Source organism: Lissotriton helveticus, chromosome 3_1 (assembly GCF_964261635.1).
Source record: "Lissotriton helveticus chromosome 3_1, aLisHel1.1, whole genome shotgun sequence".
NCBI lineage: Eukaryota > Metazoa > Chordata > Amphibia > Caudata > Salamandridae > Lissotriton > Lissotriton helveticus.
Genome location: NC_136061.1, coordinates 182,549,589 through 182,567,655, shown reverse-complemented (window position 1 = coordinate 182,567,655; position 18,067 = coordinate 182,549,589). Strand labels below are relative to the sequence as shown.

General features: G+C 44.8%; 1 protein-coding gene across 23 annotated transcripts in view; it reads right to left on the bottom strand.

Annotated features, from left to right (window-relative positions):
- Positions 1 to 3,182: 3,182 nt before the first annotated feature.
- Positions 3,183 to 18,067, bottom strand: part of ELN (elastin) — a 496,210-nt gene continuing 481,325 nt past the window's right edge. For 19 of the 23 annotated variants that reach the window (XM_078679533.1, XM_078679537.1, XM_078679534.1 and 16 more), the window contains 6 exons: positions 15,671 to 15,703; positions 15,024 to 15,056; positions 11,088 to 11,114; positions 8,346 to 8,372; positions 5,770 to 5,823; positions 4,398 to 4,583 (listed from right to left, as the gene is read on the bottom strand). In XM_078679533.1, the coding sequence (XP_078535659.1) occupies positions 4,534 to 4,583; positions 5,770 to 5,823; positions 8,346 to 8,372; positions 11,088 to 11,114; positions 15,024 to 15,056; positions 15,671 to 15,703 (224 nt within the window). In that variant the 3' untranslated portion in view covers positions 4,398 to 4,533. Of the gene's footprint in view, positions 4,584 to 5,769; positions 5,824 to 8,345; positions 8,373 to 11,087; positions 11,115 to 15,023; positions 15,057 to 15,670; positions 15,704 to 18,067 lie in introns of all 23 variants that reach the window. The other 4 variants (XM_078679544.1, XM_078679545.1, XM_078679547.1 and 1 more) reach the window with 1 other exon arrangement.

Sequence of the window (18,067 nt, the reverse complement as noted above, 5' to 3'; positions counted from 1 at the left end):
TTGTACACAAAGCTTGTGCCCCATTGAATCTAACTCTTTTCTCTTCTTGTCTAGTGGGTACTGTAGACAAAGTAGTGGTGGAATGATGTTTCTCTGCCACAAGGATGAGCACAGGATCAGGGAGAGAGTCTGAGTAGAAAAAACATTGGGTCCTTCTCTAGTGGTCTATATTTCGTTTGTTGCCTCGATGGAGCAGATTTGGCTGAGGCCGATGTGAATAACAATTCCATGGCTGGTTCTAGTAGGCCCGGAACCAATGGCAGGAGAGGTCTGGACGCTGATTGGTGGTAAAGCATCTCGAAAATTACAGATGTAGATGGTGGAGGAGCTGGCATCGGGATTTTCAATTTTGAAGCGCCCCTCACCATGACCTCCTGAAAGGTGTTTATATCATCCACTGGAGAGACCCCGATTGGGGGAAATCCGACAGTGCTGGTGTATGTCTGCAAGCGCTGGGAGAAGAAGTTGAAGAATAATAGGTCGAATGATGTCTTGACCATGTTCTAAACCTGGATGCCTGATGATGATGTGTCCGACAGTGCTGGTGTATGTCTGCAAGCGCTGGGAGAAGAAGTTGAAGAATAATAGGTCGAATGATGTCTTGACCATGTTCTAAACCTGGATGCCTGATGATGATGTGTGCGTATGGAGGATTGTCATGATGAGGAATGCCAAGACCTGCTGCAATGCCTGGCATTGTGCGAATGATGGCGAGATCTGGAATGCGTTTCTTGTGGAGAATTTGAGGCCTCGGAGGGGGGACTTCAAATGGTTGAGCAAGAGGTGCTGGTACTGGAGTTGGAAGAGGCACTGGAGGAGATGGAGGAAACGGTGGAGGAGGCAGTGGAGGAAGCGGAGATGAAGGATGAGGAGTAGGAGAGTCTGGCAGCAATATAGGCGTTGAAGGAGAATATAGCCTGGAGTACTCAGAGTCCGGAGATGATGGTAGACGTCTTGGCCTTGATTTTGTCACCTTTTCCATACATCATGATGGTCTCCACGTTGACAGACTCCTTAACTTTGATTTCCTTGTATGTCTTGACGTTAGCACACTCCTAGATGTCCGTTTTTTCCTATGTTTTAAAGTCCATACACTCCTCGATGTTGTACTTCTACGGTGCCTCAACGGCATAGTCTCCTTTGACGTCGGCCTTCTATGTCTCAACATCGGCTGTCATCTCCTCTTAGACATCGACCCAGCCCTCTATGGTGAACATGTAGGTAATGTACCTTGTCTCAACGTCGATGCTCTTGACGTCGACCTGGAAAAAAGTTGTTTTCGAAGTGGGCTTCTCTTTTTGGATCTCCCACACCTGGAGTCCTCTAACGGAGGTGGCGTAGTCCTGGTATGGGACTGACCCTCACCTCACTCTCTGGATGTCCCACCCTCTGATTGCACCTGCTGCCTGCATTGTTCCTCTGCACCATGGAGGCGAATCTGGAAAACTTCCTGCAGTGTGTACATCTATCAGGATCATGGGTCTCAGGAAGACAAATGAAGCAGAGATCATGAGTGTCTGATTTGGCCTTCTTTCTTCAACAGGCAGGACCCTTGTCAAATATAGATGGCATTTTTTTTAGAAAAAATTCAGTCACAAAAAGGCAGAAAAAACTTGTGACAGATGAATTCCGTCGAGTAAAACAGTTGTCTATAATTTCCTAGTGAGATTTTTGGTGAAAAATCCCAAACTGCCGAGCTCTGTGATCCAATATACTTTCACTAGTAGGCAGACAAAAGAACTTAAACAACTGCCACCTGCAGGGCATGATGGGATACTAGTGGTCTCTGATCCCTTAAAGTCGCAGGTGCTATTTTCACATTCTCGTAATGGCAGCCTATCGGGCTACACTGCCTTTTATTGTTGCATCTTTCTCCTTTTAAGAAGGGTTTGTGAAATAGATTTGAGTAATCAAACTCCTTTCTACCAATTACTTGGCCATAAATGTATATACACATATTTATTCATTACCCATTTTAAACGCTGTCTAAAGAACTTGGCCATTACAGCCTTTCTTGTAGGATGCCAAATATTCATGTCTTAAGTGTTTCTACAGGCATTCCTGAAGACAGGTGAACATGTACACTTAAGAAAACATATTATGAAAAGTGCTCTGGGATCCCCGCAAGTGGGCAGGAATGTTCGGTGCTTTTGACTATCAATGAACATCCCCTGAGAGAGAATGAAAGGGGACTGAAGCGAAGAGACAAGATGAGGTAGCTCTATTATTCCCAAAAGCCACAGTTCTGGGCAGGCTTCAAAGGAATTAACCAGTACTGGGATCTGCAATGGAATGGGGTCCTTTAGGATCCAGTTTTGGGGATTATTTTAAGAGATATATTTCTTGAATTAAAAGTTCACCAAGCCTAACTCACTGTTAAATAAAAGCCATGTAAAAAAACGATATCGCTTTCATACTCTAATCCTACTGGAGAAGTGTGGCTCAATGGTTAGAGTGGCAGACCCTGATGCAGAGGTCTAGCCCGGGACCAGGGTTCAATTCCCCGCCTCGGCGGGTCTTGGGCTCAAAAATTCCATGGACCTGATCATTCTCGCCGCGGTGCCTATTCCAATCATGGAGCCCCACTCTGCAACTCTGGGCAATAGCTTGCTTAATCTCCACAACAGCCCCCACAACGCTAAGGATGCCTGGCCTCCACCTTGGGGGTGCCCAGGAGTGGACACCTCACAGGGAAAGCCAGGATGGGTTCCACAGCGGTATTCGTACAAGCGCCTTGAGACCCTTGCGGGTGAGTAGTGCGCTATACAAGTATCAATTTACATTTTTACCGAAGTGTTCTTGGGCTTTATCCTTCCACAACGGACCAGCCATGGGCTCTGTAGTTTTGGGATCAAATGAAGCAACTACTGTGAAAACCCACCAGCTGCCGAGTGATGAGTTTGGTAGTTCATCCACGAATTGCCACACCCAATTTGAATGGTGTTACACTCTCCCTCGTTCATTTTTCTGTCCCTTCAAACGCGTACATTTATCCCCATCACAAGGTGACATAATGCCACAGAACTCTGGACACTGATGCATGCAAGATAAAGGCAGTCAGCAGACTGCACGTCCAGCCATCTCCTGTCTATCCCACATGAATCCCTTCAAAAGACTGAGAAAAGTGCAATCTTCAACAACCTTCCAATCCTGTCGGCATGCAGACAAACCACACCACCATCTTTCAAAACGTTCCATTTATTAGACTGTATCTGAAACAGTTACTTTAACATTTCGTTTTATTACTTTTGTACAAAAGAAGTGTTTCATCAGCGTTATATCTGTGATTACAAAGAACATTTTGCAGAAAATCTTCAAGGTACAGAAAAATCAGCCCAAAACAAAATAGAACAGACACTAGCTAATGTTATGAATCATGGTAGTCAGACGGGAAGACAGTAACTGTGATCTCATGGCCTTCACTACGGCCTGGAAGGTGCTAGACCTGGATTCCTATGCATTATTAACAGTACGGCTATTTTACACAGTGCATAAAGCATGGGATAACGTGTTCTCGGCAGTCGTGTGCATTGGCATCACCGTTAACCCCTGGCACACAGGGCATGCTGTATTGATTGGTGCCGGTTCATCTCGCCTGCTTTCACAGTGGAAATGGAGAGGGCTGTAAGAAGACAGGAAGAGGAGGACAAAACTGCAATTGTTTGAGCAGCACCACAGACAAGAATTGTGGGGCAAAGGCTTTAAGCCCCCCTACTCCTTGGCCATTTGGGTCAACTAGCCCAGCCCATTCCACAATATTAGCAAAAAATGACCCAAAGTCATTGCACAAGCATACATACACCAACAAGCTAGCGATATTCAGTTCCAGACAGGGTCCGGTTCAACTCATAAGTTATGTAGTTTAGGAGTATTATACAAGTAGAAAGTCCAACAGGAACATGTACAGGCTCTCATACATTGTGGGTGCAGGTTCTGGAGTCAGTTGACCACGGAGGCGTAGAAGGGTAGAAAACGTGGGGGCACAATGTCCGTCTTGTGCTACAGACGCACTGATGCCAACGTTTATGAACGAGTGGCAATGCTCAGTCCCATTTCTCTCCTCTAGACAGGTCTAAATAAGGGCACTTGCAGAGACCCTAGGCTGAGGCATAGATTTTCCTGTGGAGATATTGGGGGCGGTGTAAAAGGGATTCCCCAAATTTCAATAGCACCAGAGGGGAAGGAGAGGGGAAGGGGGCGACAGGGACCTTTCTCTGCTTCTAGTCTAACTTCCTGTCTGAGGAGAGAGAGGTGTGATGGCGGGTTCCCCAGAAGCGCTGGTCACACAGTAAGGGGCTCTGACCGACGGTCTTTCATTTCACTCCTCTGAGCACGTGGCTTCCAGATCCGCCTTCTCTCTCCTTATTACAGCATTCTCAGTGTATTTCTCTCTGTAGATGGGCATATCAGTTTGGAAGGGTAGTTTACTGAGTCGGACGTCTTTTTTGCATTATTTGTGTAATTCAAGGTTTGCATTCCCGACCACGCAGTAGCACCAAGTTTCATGAGGTGAATTGTAAAGCAGTTGCTTGTTTATTTCCTTTTTCGGCCGCAGTACTTCCCTTGCCCGCAGGCAGCACCTCCTAAAAAAGAAAGAAAATGCATCAAAATCAGCTGCAGCGTAAACCAGGGAAGAAAGACAAACATAAAACAAGCACTGAGGTGAATCTCGAGCCGCCTGGTGGCAGAACATACAGTTTTCCTCCATGCTAAATGGTGGGGCATCTCTAAAGCCTAGCCCCACTAAACAGGACTCCTTAAAGTTTTGGCGGTATCCCTAATCAGTTTTAACTCACACCATAACACACTCAACACCACCCCACATAGACTCTTTCTGGCACTCATCATACAGCAATCAGAACAAAAGATCTCTGCAATTGTGACCCTTCTGGGGACCTGTGGTGCATGGCAGTGCCAGCCCAACGAGGAGCAACAGCCCTATGATGAAGCACGACATCCCTCGGGATGTGTGAGGGCAACATGAAACAGTCTTGTTGACTGCCACTTTACATGTGCCCACCCTTTGTTCAACCTGTTTATACTTCTTTCCTCTCCTATTTAGGAACAGTGACCCCAGTTTTTGTATTTATCTTAACCCCAGGACCACGGGCACTGGACCTTCTTCCAGCTCCTTGTCACCTCTCCCCTCTCTCCCCACCCCCACCCCCTCTCCTGGACTTTTTGATAGAGAGAGAGGGAGAGCATGCAGTAACACAAAACTGAGAGAACTGAAAGAAATAGTGAAAAGAAAGAATTGAGGGAACTAACAAAGAGACAACACGTGGAAGAAGACATCATTTTGAGCGTCTGAAACACAACAGTGGTAGATATGACCTAATAGAAAAGAAGGGAGCAGTGAGAAGTGCACAGTAAGGAAAAGGTACAAGTCTGAGTGCATGGCAATGACACCATTGCGCATGTTTAACTTCATGGTGTGGGTGTGAACACTGGAATAACAGAGGAGATTATGACATCCCACAACATTCAATAGCTTGTGACATATTGGAGGGGTTAGAATAAAGGGGTCAGACAAGTACAGGAGGTCTCCAAATATACACAATGAAATTGATTGAATTTGAGGTGGTATAGTTTCAGAATCAATATGGGATCACACAGTACTTTGTGTCAGACACTTACGTGGGTGACAAATATTGGTGGTGCTGAACATCACCCACCAATATTGTTGTGGAGAACACTGATGTCAAAAGAGAGCTAGGAGAAACAGGGATAAACAGCAGATTCCTACCAGCCTCTATGAGCTCGACTTACCTCGGTATCCAAGGGCACCCAGTGCGCCACCACCGTAGGACTTTGCAGGTTTTGCTGTTGGGACAGAGAAGTTCCAGATCAGAAGTCATCAATATTATCACTCAATACATATGAAAGCACAAACATCCAACACGACAAACCTCGCCCTTTACTCTCCTGTTGAGGAGGATAATATTTAACATTTAGATATGAATTTGCCAAGAGAGTGCAGCACAAAAAAAATTCCGGATAAGTGAGTGGCAAGGCAGAAGAGGCACTGGGAAGTGAATGATGGCATAGAATAGATCGTCAAAAGACAGAGATCACCCTGTAGGGTGACACATCAGCTAATGATTTTTCTTATCTGGGTCTGCCATGCCAATCCGGGGCATGAAAAAAGAGAACTATTTCTAATGTGGAGGAATAAAAGTCTGCGCATGTAAGGGAATTTTCTTTTTTGCTTTTAATAAACAAATCAGGTTTGGGGCGGTTTTTTCTGGAAAGCAAAACGGAATGCCTGCTTGGGATTCTGCTTTACTGAAAGTGCATCTGCTGAATTAGTCGATGCACTTTTAGGAAAGAGATTCAACAACGAGGTAGGCGGGAATCTTTACATGTTGCTCAAGGGCCTTTTTGGGGTTGCAGAATTGAGGTGTCTAGTCAACTCAGCAGACTGGCAGACAACCTTCCAACTGCTAAATTGCACCCCAGGCTTTGGGGGTGTGCATGGTTGTGGAAGTGTAATATCCCAACAAGCCCATAGGAGATGCCAAAGCCAGTATACAAAGACAGAGAGAGGGGCTTCCCTAACTCTTTGACTGACAAAGGGTGAATTTGCAGTATGCCTGGGCTAAGTCCAGTGTGATAGACAGTGAATTCAGGTGGTTCGTTTGCTGCATGCTGCACTGGACAGATGAGTATGAACTGGACAGATAAGTATTTAAAATGAGGAAAGTTTCCATGGGGAGGGGGAGAAATGGTGATGAGCTGTAAAGCAGGGTAGACTTCTGCTATTGACTTAGATCCTGCAACTCCCATTGATGAATGTTTCTTCCTAGAAGTTCTGTTTCCCATCCTATGGAGATGAGACCTGGAGGTTGGTGTATTGACTTGAACCATTTGTGGTCAGCTTTTCTGGTCCCCACAATCTCTGCACCTTTGGACAGACCTGGACACAGTGAATGAAAGCCACTTTGAACCCAGATTTACCACTCCCCTACCGGGCAGTAAAGTAAGGGGGTAATCAATTGTGTATCACCAGTGTATGGCTCCCAACCGGGTGGATGAGAGAGTACAAGAGTGACCCTGCTTTTAAGTTCAGGGGATGGATCCTGCCCCAGATGGCACACATATTTTGTTATAGGCCCACATTTTATCCCACAGATATCACAGCTTTGCCTGATCACTTTAGTGGGGCTTTGAGAACATACAGCACACTTAGGCTGTCCCACTAGCTAACATGCCCCAGTAACTGTCAAACACATGAACTGTCCACAAGTTACGAAAAGAGAGTAAAGCCCCTATTATCTCCTTAGAAGGTTGACCTGTTCCCATTCCAAGTAAGGAAGATGATCAGACACAGAGCCTCGCCCTGGAGTGGCTGAGGACCCCTGGGTTCAGTAATGAGTGTGAGAATGGATGTGTGATCAATGCGTGTGGGTAATTCATGTCTAATGAGATTTGGTTATCTGGATGAGCATAGTCTATCATTATTATTAATTGTTTCGGTGGATTGTCTCCTTGTAGTCAGTGAGATGTCTATGTTGAAGGTTTGCTGTTTCCAGACCTTCTTTTATTGTGTCAATAAATGCCATAGTGTTTCGCACATACTACTGCGTGGGAGTGTTCACTAATGCAAGGAAGATCCCTGGGCCTGGAGAACAAGCTAGAGGCCTCAACATTATACCAGGCTTGTACACAGTAACAGTTTGGGACTGACCTCAGAAACCCATATGTGACAAATACATGGACCAGAAGAGCTAATAATGTCGCAGGAAGCAAAAAAGCAAGGTTAGCACAAGTGAGAAACTGAAAGAGTATAACTGACGCAAGAAGCAGGTAGGATGGTGCAGGTATCAAGAGTGAAGGTGGGAACAGACACAAGGAAAGGTCAGTCTGGCCAGTTATAAAAAGAGAGAAAATTGGCATAGTCACCACAAAAGAGAATGGTGGTACTGATAAAAGAATCAAAGGAGCAGATAGAAGGATGGCTAAGGAGCAGAAGCATGACGGATGACACAAGCAACAGAACGAGAGAAGGATGCAAAGCAACGATAAAATGGAAGCAAAACACACAAGTATCATAACAGAGAGGCAGAGCATCAAATATAAGACAAAAGAGAGGGATTGCGTTCCAGAGAGCACATGGAGCGCATGAGGCAGTGCAAACACTCTGGAAAAAATGACATATTCCCAAGGAAACAAGAGAAAGGATGGATTTGATGATGCAAGACAAAACAATGTACTTGAGAAAATAAAAATGTTCTAGCATACAGGGTGCAGCGCCCTGATATTAATTCACAGGTTTATAGGGGTATGTCTGGTACACCTTATTAAATCTCTACAAGCCATCAGGCTGGCCAGTTTAAGTAACTTACCTGCAGCCAAGCCACCAGCACCATAACCTGAGGGAAAAAAGATATATCACCATCAGAAACCTAATCAGGCAGCAGGATAACTCTGTATATAGACCATCCTTAATACTGAAACTCTGGCTCTCCTGAAACGCAACCCTATGGCAAGAATCCGACCACAGGCCAGCTGGTATATAGAGGAACTCACGCTGACAAAATGGCAGCGCAAACAACAGGAGTGCAGGTGGAAACCAAGTCAAGACACCACACATAAAGTCCTAAGACACTACCAGCAGCAGATACGGACCACAAAGAGCAGAGCTCTTGGCGATCACATTGACGCCGGCACTAACAGTAACAGGCATATCTTGTGCCTCCTTCCACCTCCACCACGTCACCCCCTCACAAGACCTTTGGAACAAGTTCTCAGAATTCTCTTGTAACAAAAGCACCTCCATTTACGGCAACTTTGACCATCAACCAGACCTAGTCACCATTGCAGTGCAACTTTGCATCACAGCCGAAGAAGAAATCCTGACCTCATGGCCCACTGTCACCATCGTCGGAATGGCTGCTACCATGAAGATTATCCACTTGAGGTCCCCATCTGACCATTGCCTCCCCTCCTTCACCAAAGGACTCCATCCAATCACTGAAGCACTAACAACCATCTTCACATATCTTCAACACCTCCATTGACTTGTCAACACCTGGAAATATGCCACCATCACACCAATGCTCAAGACACCATCCACTGATCCAGCCGTGCTTTCCAACTACAGACCCATCTGCCTCCTACCATACCCAGCAAAGGTCTTGGAGAAACTCATCAACTAACACCTCACGGACCATCTCAGGAACCATCAGCTCCCCAATGCCGCGCAGTCTGAATTCAGACCTAACCACAGTACAGAAATAGCACTCATTGCCACCGCAGACATCAGCATCACTCTTGACAGAGGAGACACAGAAGCCCTCATTCTCTTGGACCTCTCTGCAGCATTTTACACTGTCTCACACCCCATTATCATCAGGCCTCTGCACGAGACTGGGATCCAAGGACCCGCTCTCCACTAGATATGCTCTTTCTTAACGGATAGGACACAAGCTGCCAGTCAAGCACCTTACTCTTTTGGAAACCTGCAAACTCCTCTGCAGATTGCCTCAAAGTTATTTGCTCCGTCCCACCCACTTCAACGCATTCATGATCCCTCTTGCCAACGTCATCCGTGCACACAACATCTCCTACGCCGACAACGCGGACCTCATGTCTTTTCAATTAAAAGTCTGCTTTACAAACACACATAACATCACTTACTACCAACAATCTTACATCATCCTTCAGAGTTTAATTTAACCCTCATAGCTAAAAGCCTGCTTATTTCCTCAAGTCCAGTGCTTTTAATTGTTACCCATTTAATGATCTCACAGTATCCTCACAGCCAAAACGTGTATACTGTGCTCCACGATCAACTCTTTCACCTTTCCTTTATTATTAGCACTTACATCATACATTTAGATAACTCTTACACCCTCCCTACACCACCACTTACACCATACCTCATAGACAACCCTTACACCATCCATTACAATACTTGCTGCCACATCAAACTCTTACACCCCTCCAGTGAACATCTTAACCTGATCCTCAAACCGCGGGCCAGATTTACTAAGGGTTTGCAATGGATCAATTTCACATGCAAAGGGTATTTTATGCTGAAAGTTCTTCCTCGTTGATCTCCAACTGCTTTACACAAACGCCCTCTTAGTGTTTGCCTGGGATGCGTGTTTCGGTTGGACAAGCACAGAATCCATAGGTTTTGGTGCAAAGCCAGATTTATTAAAATAGCATGAACTGCCTTTAACCCCAATCCTAATGCCAAAAGAAAGCTGATGCAAGCAAGGAGTGAAGCGGTATATGGTCTAATATATCCCCCTTTTACTAGGCGCGCTTTACACTAAAGCGCACAGTTTAAATGTCTGAGCCCTGTGCTAACTCTACACAAAGGAATTTGTACTGGAGGGTGCTGTACCAATCCGAAGCTGGACAGTGTAGAGTTTCTTTTACGCCACAGTGTGAGTCTCTGCGTGATGCACAACAACCAGTCTTAGCGTGAATGAAAAAGATGACATAGTTGGCAGGCAACTCTTACTAATTCTGGTGCTGTGGTATTCTCTGTCTTTCCCACAATGCAACACTGAAATTCTTCACACTTCGCTCCCATCCATAAAGGACAGTAAATCTGGTCCCAACTATTATAGTTTAGCTCACAGCTAACTCTGTCCCTCAAAGCCAAATATAAAAACTGCGACACGATCCATAAATAAACAACTCTTAGACTATCTCTCACAATAAACCAGCTCTTGCATTATCCTTTGCAACCATTTACACCATCCCTACCAGCTTTTCAGATCATACTGCAGTTATCTTATACCTTCCCTCCTTCGCCAATTTCACACCCACCCTTTCAGCTAAAGTCTCTGTAGCTCTATCACTCAGAGCCAATTCACTTGAACTACTAAACACATACCGGTACCCCAGTCATCGCTGTTACGTAATACCCCGGAACCAGTGCAATAGACGCCCAGCTATCCAGTGCTCATACAATATCTTTCTTCTTAAACACTAAGCTCTCGTTTCTAATCTCATTCACCTCTGAAGTAATATTCAGCTGTACACTATTGGTTTCAAACTGATATAGGCATCACCTAAGTCTTCAGCATCAAATCCGTTTCAATCGGAAGTTTATCATTTTTATAACTCACCTGCAGGCAGACCTCCAGCTCCATAACCTAAGAAAAAGCAGATACTTTATTATTTGAATGCAATCAAAAGTACACTCCTAGGGTTGTTACTGCATTGTCCTCTACAGTATGAGCTCCTGAGTTATTCTCTCCAATGATCACGTTTCTGTTATTGTGGTATAGGTTTGCAATATAGGGTTAATAACCAAACATGAGGCATCCAGGGGCTACCTGGTTCAAGAAATGTGAATAAAAAGTTCACTCCTCAGTCCGAATAAAGCAGGAACACCTCAAGAGAAATATTTAAGAAAACGAACACAATTTGGGTAGGTTAGTCAGTCTACACAGATTAAGATTTTGTTCCTAGCAAAACTATCAACCTCCCATGTTGAGGCTTCAAAGTCAGTGGATTGCATGTGAGAACTGAATACTGCAATAGAAATAACGAGCTGAAAGAGGGAGTGATGTATGTTTTTATACGCAATCAACACTTTTAGGGTCAATGTGACCACCATGCTCTGAAACTTTATAAGGTGATCAGGTTATTGAAAGAACCCATTACTTTAGTGCTAGAACACTCCTGGTATGGACCTTACTCTAAAGACCAAATAGCATATTTCCAGGAAATGGTAGATGTTCAATATGCGCTTCAAATCTATGGGGATTGGTCTGGACTATTTGGTTGATTTGGGCTTCGGTGGTCAGAAAGGAAATGAAATGAAATCATGAGTGTGACTGATTCTCCGACATTGGTATCATCCACAGATTCAAATGCTGAGATTGGTAATCTCCCTTTCCTCCCACCATCGGTCACAGCACATCAATGTATGACCGTTCCACTACTAGAGAGGAAAAAGTCACCTTCATTAGAATCAATCCATGATCAACTATCACATGATATAAGACATCATCACAACATGTGCATCTATGGAAGATCCAGAGAAGGGCAGTGAGGACATAGTACCCCCTTCCCTTTTGTGACATTTGTAAAACGTTTCTGGGTAAATAGGCATTGGTGCGGGGGACTACTGTCAACTATCAAAGAAACTTTAAAACAAAAGGATTTTTTTTCAAAGCCTGTATGTTTCATTTAAGGAAATGGATCTGCGTAAAAAAGGTACTTTATTTAAAGTCAATCACAGACATAGTGATCTGTTGACCCAAGCAGGCCCCCGCCACAGTGATTTTCTCCAATCGGAGTGAGTCGCAATTTGCGGCATACATCATAAATACTTATGAGGTAGGTCGAATTGGAACCCAGTCCGAATTCTTTCTTTGCTAACTGACCTATTCATACAAAGGTTGGTTCGCAAGAAAAACTTTCTGGGCATAAAAATACCGGTCACAAATTTCAACTAGCATTTGTGACCGGAGAGTACGTATGTATGGGCCTTAGTTTCGAACTGTTAGGACTGATATAGTTATTTGACAGTAATGCTGGACAACAGATAAAAATAATTCAGACTGGGAAGATTTGTCAGTGCATTTAAGAACATACTGCCTGCCAGTGGCATAACAATGACCCACAAACCCAGCTGAAACAGGAAGCCACAGAAAGCTGTGATAGAAACGTAAAGTGGCCCACAGATAATCCCGTGTTCCTTTCAGTGGTATAGGAAGCGGAATTCCCCCAGAAGCTTAGGTGCACAGAGTAAAGAGTCAAATCAAGATCCAACTAAACAGAAGACCCTGAGCACTTACAAATCAAAAGAAGAAGCCAGAGTGGAGGTGTTAGTCTGTGGCCATGGCTGTGATTGACACAGAACGCAGAATTAATTAAATGTATTGTGTCGGAAAGGTGTTATTAACGCAAAGGAGGTTGGGTTTCTTTTCCTGAAGAAGGATGATAGCCCAAGCCGCAGGCTCGAATAGCTCAGTACTCTAAACCTAATAAACAGACTGTGTTAGATGTTCTTAATATATCACTTAATACAGACTTTGACAGATAAGGAAACTGATGCAAAAAGCCCTATCTGGCTAGAACCACACATGTAGCCTAGAGGGAAAGCTGAGATTAGGAGCTGGGTCTGCAGTTTCGCCAGAGTCTGTAAGCACTGCAGATTACACTGTTTTTCCACAGCAGTAGTAGTTGAGGAGTAAGGATGCTTGCTCACGCACTGCTCCTCCTGGTAGTTGCGGCTTACACACTGTAAACCTGTTTTCAGACTGTACCCTGCTGCTGTGCGGGTGCTGCAGGCAGACACACCTGTTGGTGGGGTCCTTTGAAGAACAGCTGGAAGAGCTGGAACTCTGAATCTTTCTGTGAATCAATACTAATGTTGTGGCCACCTTCCATAAGCTGCTGGTGTCCCAGGAATTCAGAGAGAAGGCCAGTTACAACTAGACATGAGGAAGCGGCCACTTGTGAGCATGTGAGCACATGACAGTGTCCTCACTAGGCCCAACTGGCTCTTTGTTACAGACCCTCGAGATACTCATCTCTGCTCTCTCATTGAAAGACCACCGCAGGTAGTGGTTGAACGGAGATTACAATAACCCCTGTGCTAATTACAGATACCATGGGGAGTGGCATAAACTGGGGCTCCTGCAAGGTTGGGTTTAAAAATGAGCACAAAAGCCTGCTGCAGGAGTTGGAAAAGCTTCCAAAAGTCGTCGGCACACTCAGTGCTCTGGCGGCAGTGATAGAGACCCGGGAGCAATCGAATATGTCCTGGCAACCTGCAGAGCAGACCAGTGCACTGACGAGGGGGCCATGGAACAGTTAAGGTTTTAGAATTATGGAAAATACTGCAAGGCTATGAAGAGAGAAATGGAAGCAGACAGCATCAAGGGCAGCGTATGAATACCTGAATGGCACCAGAAGAGGAGGTCCTTCTCAGTATTAGAGAAAGTCACCACCCCTATGGAGGAGGAGAGGGTTCAGGCCAAAGGTTTAGATTTAGGAGCACTATTCAGGCACCAATCCAAAGTACAACAATTCTTCCACAGAGCGCTGTTTGCTAAATACCTGTCAGAAAAGCCCATGGCAGAGGTCTGTGAGAGTTTATAGTAGACACAGCCTCAAGGCCTCACAAGCACCAGGATGAAAAGCAGTGGGCGCGAGGAGACCTGCTGAAAAGAAGGAGGCCCTGCACAGTGGTTTCCAAATTGGACAACAGATTCAGTGTCAGCAGCCCTTATACGATACTTGTTTGCCAAACTTTTCAGTCTCATCACACATGCATGTATCTGCTGATAGCAAGTCTTGCGTTCAATATTGTTTATGTGGTTGGCCATCGTTGGGGTTGTGGTCAGATGAAGGGAGCCTGAGGCAGGAAGGCGCCTTAGCCACTCACAACAGTCTCTGTTTGCCTGGAAATGTATGGTCTTTATTCACTAGCTGGAGAGTGAATAAGACCAAAGGGACGTAACGCTGTAGCAGTGAGGACAAGTGAGAAAACAGGACAGAATGCAATATTTTAAATTCAATAAGTGGCACAATGTGAGAACGTCTGGAAGGAGTCACACTCGACTCACCCTGTAGAGATTCAATTCCTCCATGCAATTCAGTTCTGATATCATAACGAGAGCTCCAAGTTCCAAATCACTTCATCAGCATACCTGGGCATCTTGACAAGACCTCTGATTCACTCAAAGTCCAATGTTATGGAACATATCAGAGATCTCTTTCTTTCAGCCTCAAATGTTCTAATTCTTTATACCAGGGTCAGGGATATTGAGTTCTGGAGTAAAAACCTCTCTAAGAGACAACTCACCAGCACTCAAGGAGAGACTTGCAGTGCGAACATCCACATATAAGACCTATCTAGCGAAAAGGGCGAGGAACATGTAAACTTTCATTATTTGGATTTTGTCATGACTGACACAATTTTGTAGCATTACTATACATTTCTTTCACGTAGTTCAATTAACTTATCGACCTTATGAACATTATGACATTAACCAACTAAAGGAACATTTTCCATTAAGTTGACATAACCAAGTTTAGCAACTCACCTGCTGGCAAGCCTCCAGCCCCAGCTCCATAACCTAAACACAAGTAAAGACGTCTCATCAGAACACAACTGATTATCATTCCCCCAGCCGCAACGCTCTTCCTGCAGCCCCTTTACTGACTCCATACATCCCGGGCTGCGACTCTCCCACTATCCCCTTTAGTCCATGCACTACTCTATATGATTGTTTTTTACCAACTCATCTCTTGGACAGAATACTACTTTACCATCCCAAATGCCCTCTACATTATCACAACATACTCTCATCTCATTACAGTATGAAACAATCTCCCGCAGTCAGCTCGTCTTCATTCTCCAGCGCCAAAGTGTCGACACTATTCCTAGGTGACGCCCAATCCAACATCATCCTCAAGCTAGCAGAGCCATCCCATCATTGTCTGTGCTATAACACCCTGTACAGGCATTGGTCCTGCACCATCCCAAAAGGTAAAGATTCTCTAACACCAAGAAGGCCAGAACTCTAAATGACTTCCTCACCCGTCACAAACCAGTGTTCTCCTTTTTTTATCTTTTCCCGCTACTCGCCTATTCAGTTTCGAGATATATGCAGAGAGATGTCATGTGTGCAGCTCACGACCATGGCACAAGGCTTTCAAATACAAAGTTCATCCCTTATTCTGTACTCACCTCCTGGCAAGCCTCCAACACCAGCTCCGTAACCTGAGAACAAAAAAAGCATCTAAATACACCAGCACCGCTTATATTCAGCCTTCCTGGTCAGTCCCACTAGCTAGTGGTATTACTCAGTCCTCCATACTCAGAGCTCACACATGACCAAGCCCAGCCTCTCAGCCAACCCACCATGGCCAGGGAGTAAAGCCAGTGATGGGTCTGTAGCCTGTACCAGTCCCACGAACAAACACAAAACCCAGCGAAAGTCCGTGTCCAGTTACCATCACAAGAAGATTGTGAGACTGCACACAAAACCTGGGCACTCCGTTGATTTATATATTAATACGTTCTAAAATCCGCTTTCTCAGTAAAAAAAAATTGGAAAATGTTCTAGGTCTGCTTTGACAATAGAGATGCCTGCAAGAACTATCATTACCGATTCTTGAGGTATAAAAAGAATGGGTTTTGACCCCACTCAAAGAAATATTTTTCTCTAACCTTATCCTGTTGGCTGGCAGGAGTATCATTCCGTCTCTGATGGAGTGTGTGCTTTGCAAAGCATTTCAAAAGTATACGGAATCATCATACATTAAATACTTTTATCTTATAGATGCATTATATACCGAAAACATAACAACTCAGATTTACTAACGCATTGCATGGGGCTTGCATTACTTTTGTATTACAAACCCAGCGCATAGTGTTACAGTGGGACTTACTATCCAACGTACATCTGGATTTGTGTTGGATAGTTTCCCAAAGTGATGCAAAGCCGTGCAATGCGCTGTCTTGTGTTACTTTGCGTCATTGCTTAATTTGTAAATGAAAAGGTGCTGGTGCTGAAGCTCTGCACTGAAGCAGGCGGCTGGTACATTTAAACGTTGGTGCGCCAATTACCCAGGCTGGTAGTCTTTTATCTACCAACAGACACTCTGTTTTCCTCCCTCTTGCATGCTCTTACTTTCTCACTTTGTGATGGGTTTGCTGGATTTCTGATTACTCCGTGTGTTTTACCTCTCTTGTACTCTGTAGATATCTGATGCTGGAAATAAGTGCCGGTCTCTAAAAATAAGTGCTGGCAACAACTGGCTCAAATTAAGCACTGCTTTGCATCAAAGGGATGTTCCGTGGGTTGTCCACGGGTGTTCCCATCCAAACAGTCATGGGTTTTGATGCAAATCTCTATCTACAAAGAATCGTAGACAGGGATGTGTGCCTAAATCCTAATCCACCTTGAGGCATGCGCAACAAGGACAAATGTTTTAATTTCTCCTTGTTTTTCCTACTCTTCTTGTGGGCTGAGTTGTACAGGACGCATACAGTGGGAAAAGTATTAAAGGCTAGTTCTTGATGTACAAGAAGGGACCCTAAACCAATGCTTAAGCGAACACAGCCCCCGTGCACTATTTCATAGGGTGTTTGCACTGGCGAATAGCTACCAAACGTGCCCCAGCATAGGGAGAGAGAAGCACAGTGGCCTGTCTTAATAGATATGGGGTTGTTCTGCTCTCTACCTTTCATGCAACACAACTTTAGTTGCTGTGTTGCCTTCCATAATTTCTTAGTTCTATTTTTTCTTTGCTTTTTTAGTGGAACAGGCTTTTTAAACAGGGTTGAACTAGGACAGAAAATAGACCCGGGCACCAAAATAAGAGTGGCTCAATTTGAAAATTGGGTAGTAAATAATGGGGACCACATTCGGAGAGCCCCCACTGTGGCTTCTCTGGTATGCATCCCATTTGTGTAGAATTCCTACACCAAAGAATACCCTATCCAGCCAATTAACCACAGCTAGCATTGCTATGCGATTTTGACAATAAGCATTGGTAGCTCGCGTGAGCAAAGATGGAGCTGGAGACTTGGTTACTTGGGGGAAGGTACGTGTTCAGCAGCTGTTGTGGGTCTGGTAGCAGCTGATTTATTTTCTAGAACTGTGGGGCTGCTGCGGCACACTTAAAAGGACATGCTGCACTACTTTCATACCATATAAGACACCCAGTGCTGCAGTCTGTGCCCAGTGCAACCAACTGTCACCTGCACAGTGCTTTCGGCTCCTGCATCCTACTCATTATATAAAGATTCTCCCAACAGCAGCCCACAAACAGCCACACATCTGGCTCTTTCCATAAAGCCGGTCCACACACCGCTACAAACTCGGCCCATACACTGACCTGTCAGACTGGCGCTTCTGGCACTTTCAGAAAGCCCAATCTGACACAGTTTTAAAAAAAAATGTATTTTATCTTTTCACCCTGACTGAAAATGCAAGCTGCAGATGCAATTTTCCAAAGTATATAAATGGTGCTACCGCCACCTGGTGGTGCCGGAGCACGATGGTCAGGTATTCTGGTAGACAAACTCCTCTGCGGTTGAGCAACGAGCTAATCCCGTTCGCGTTTTTAAAAAAACGTA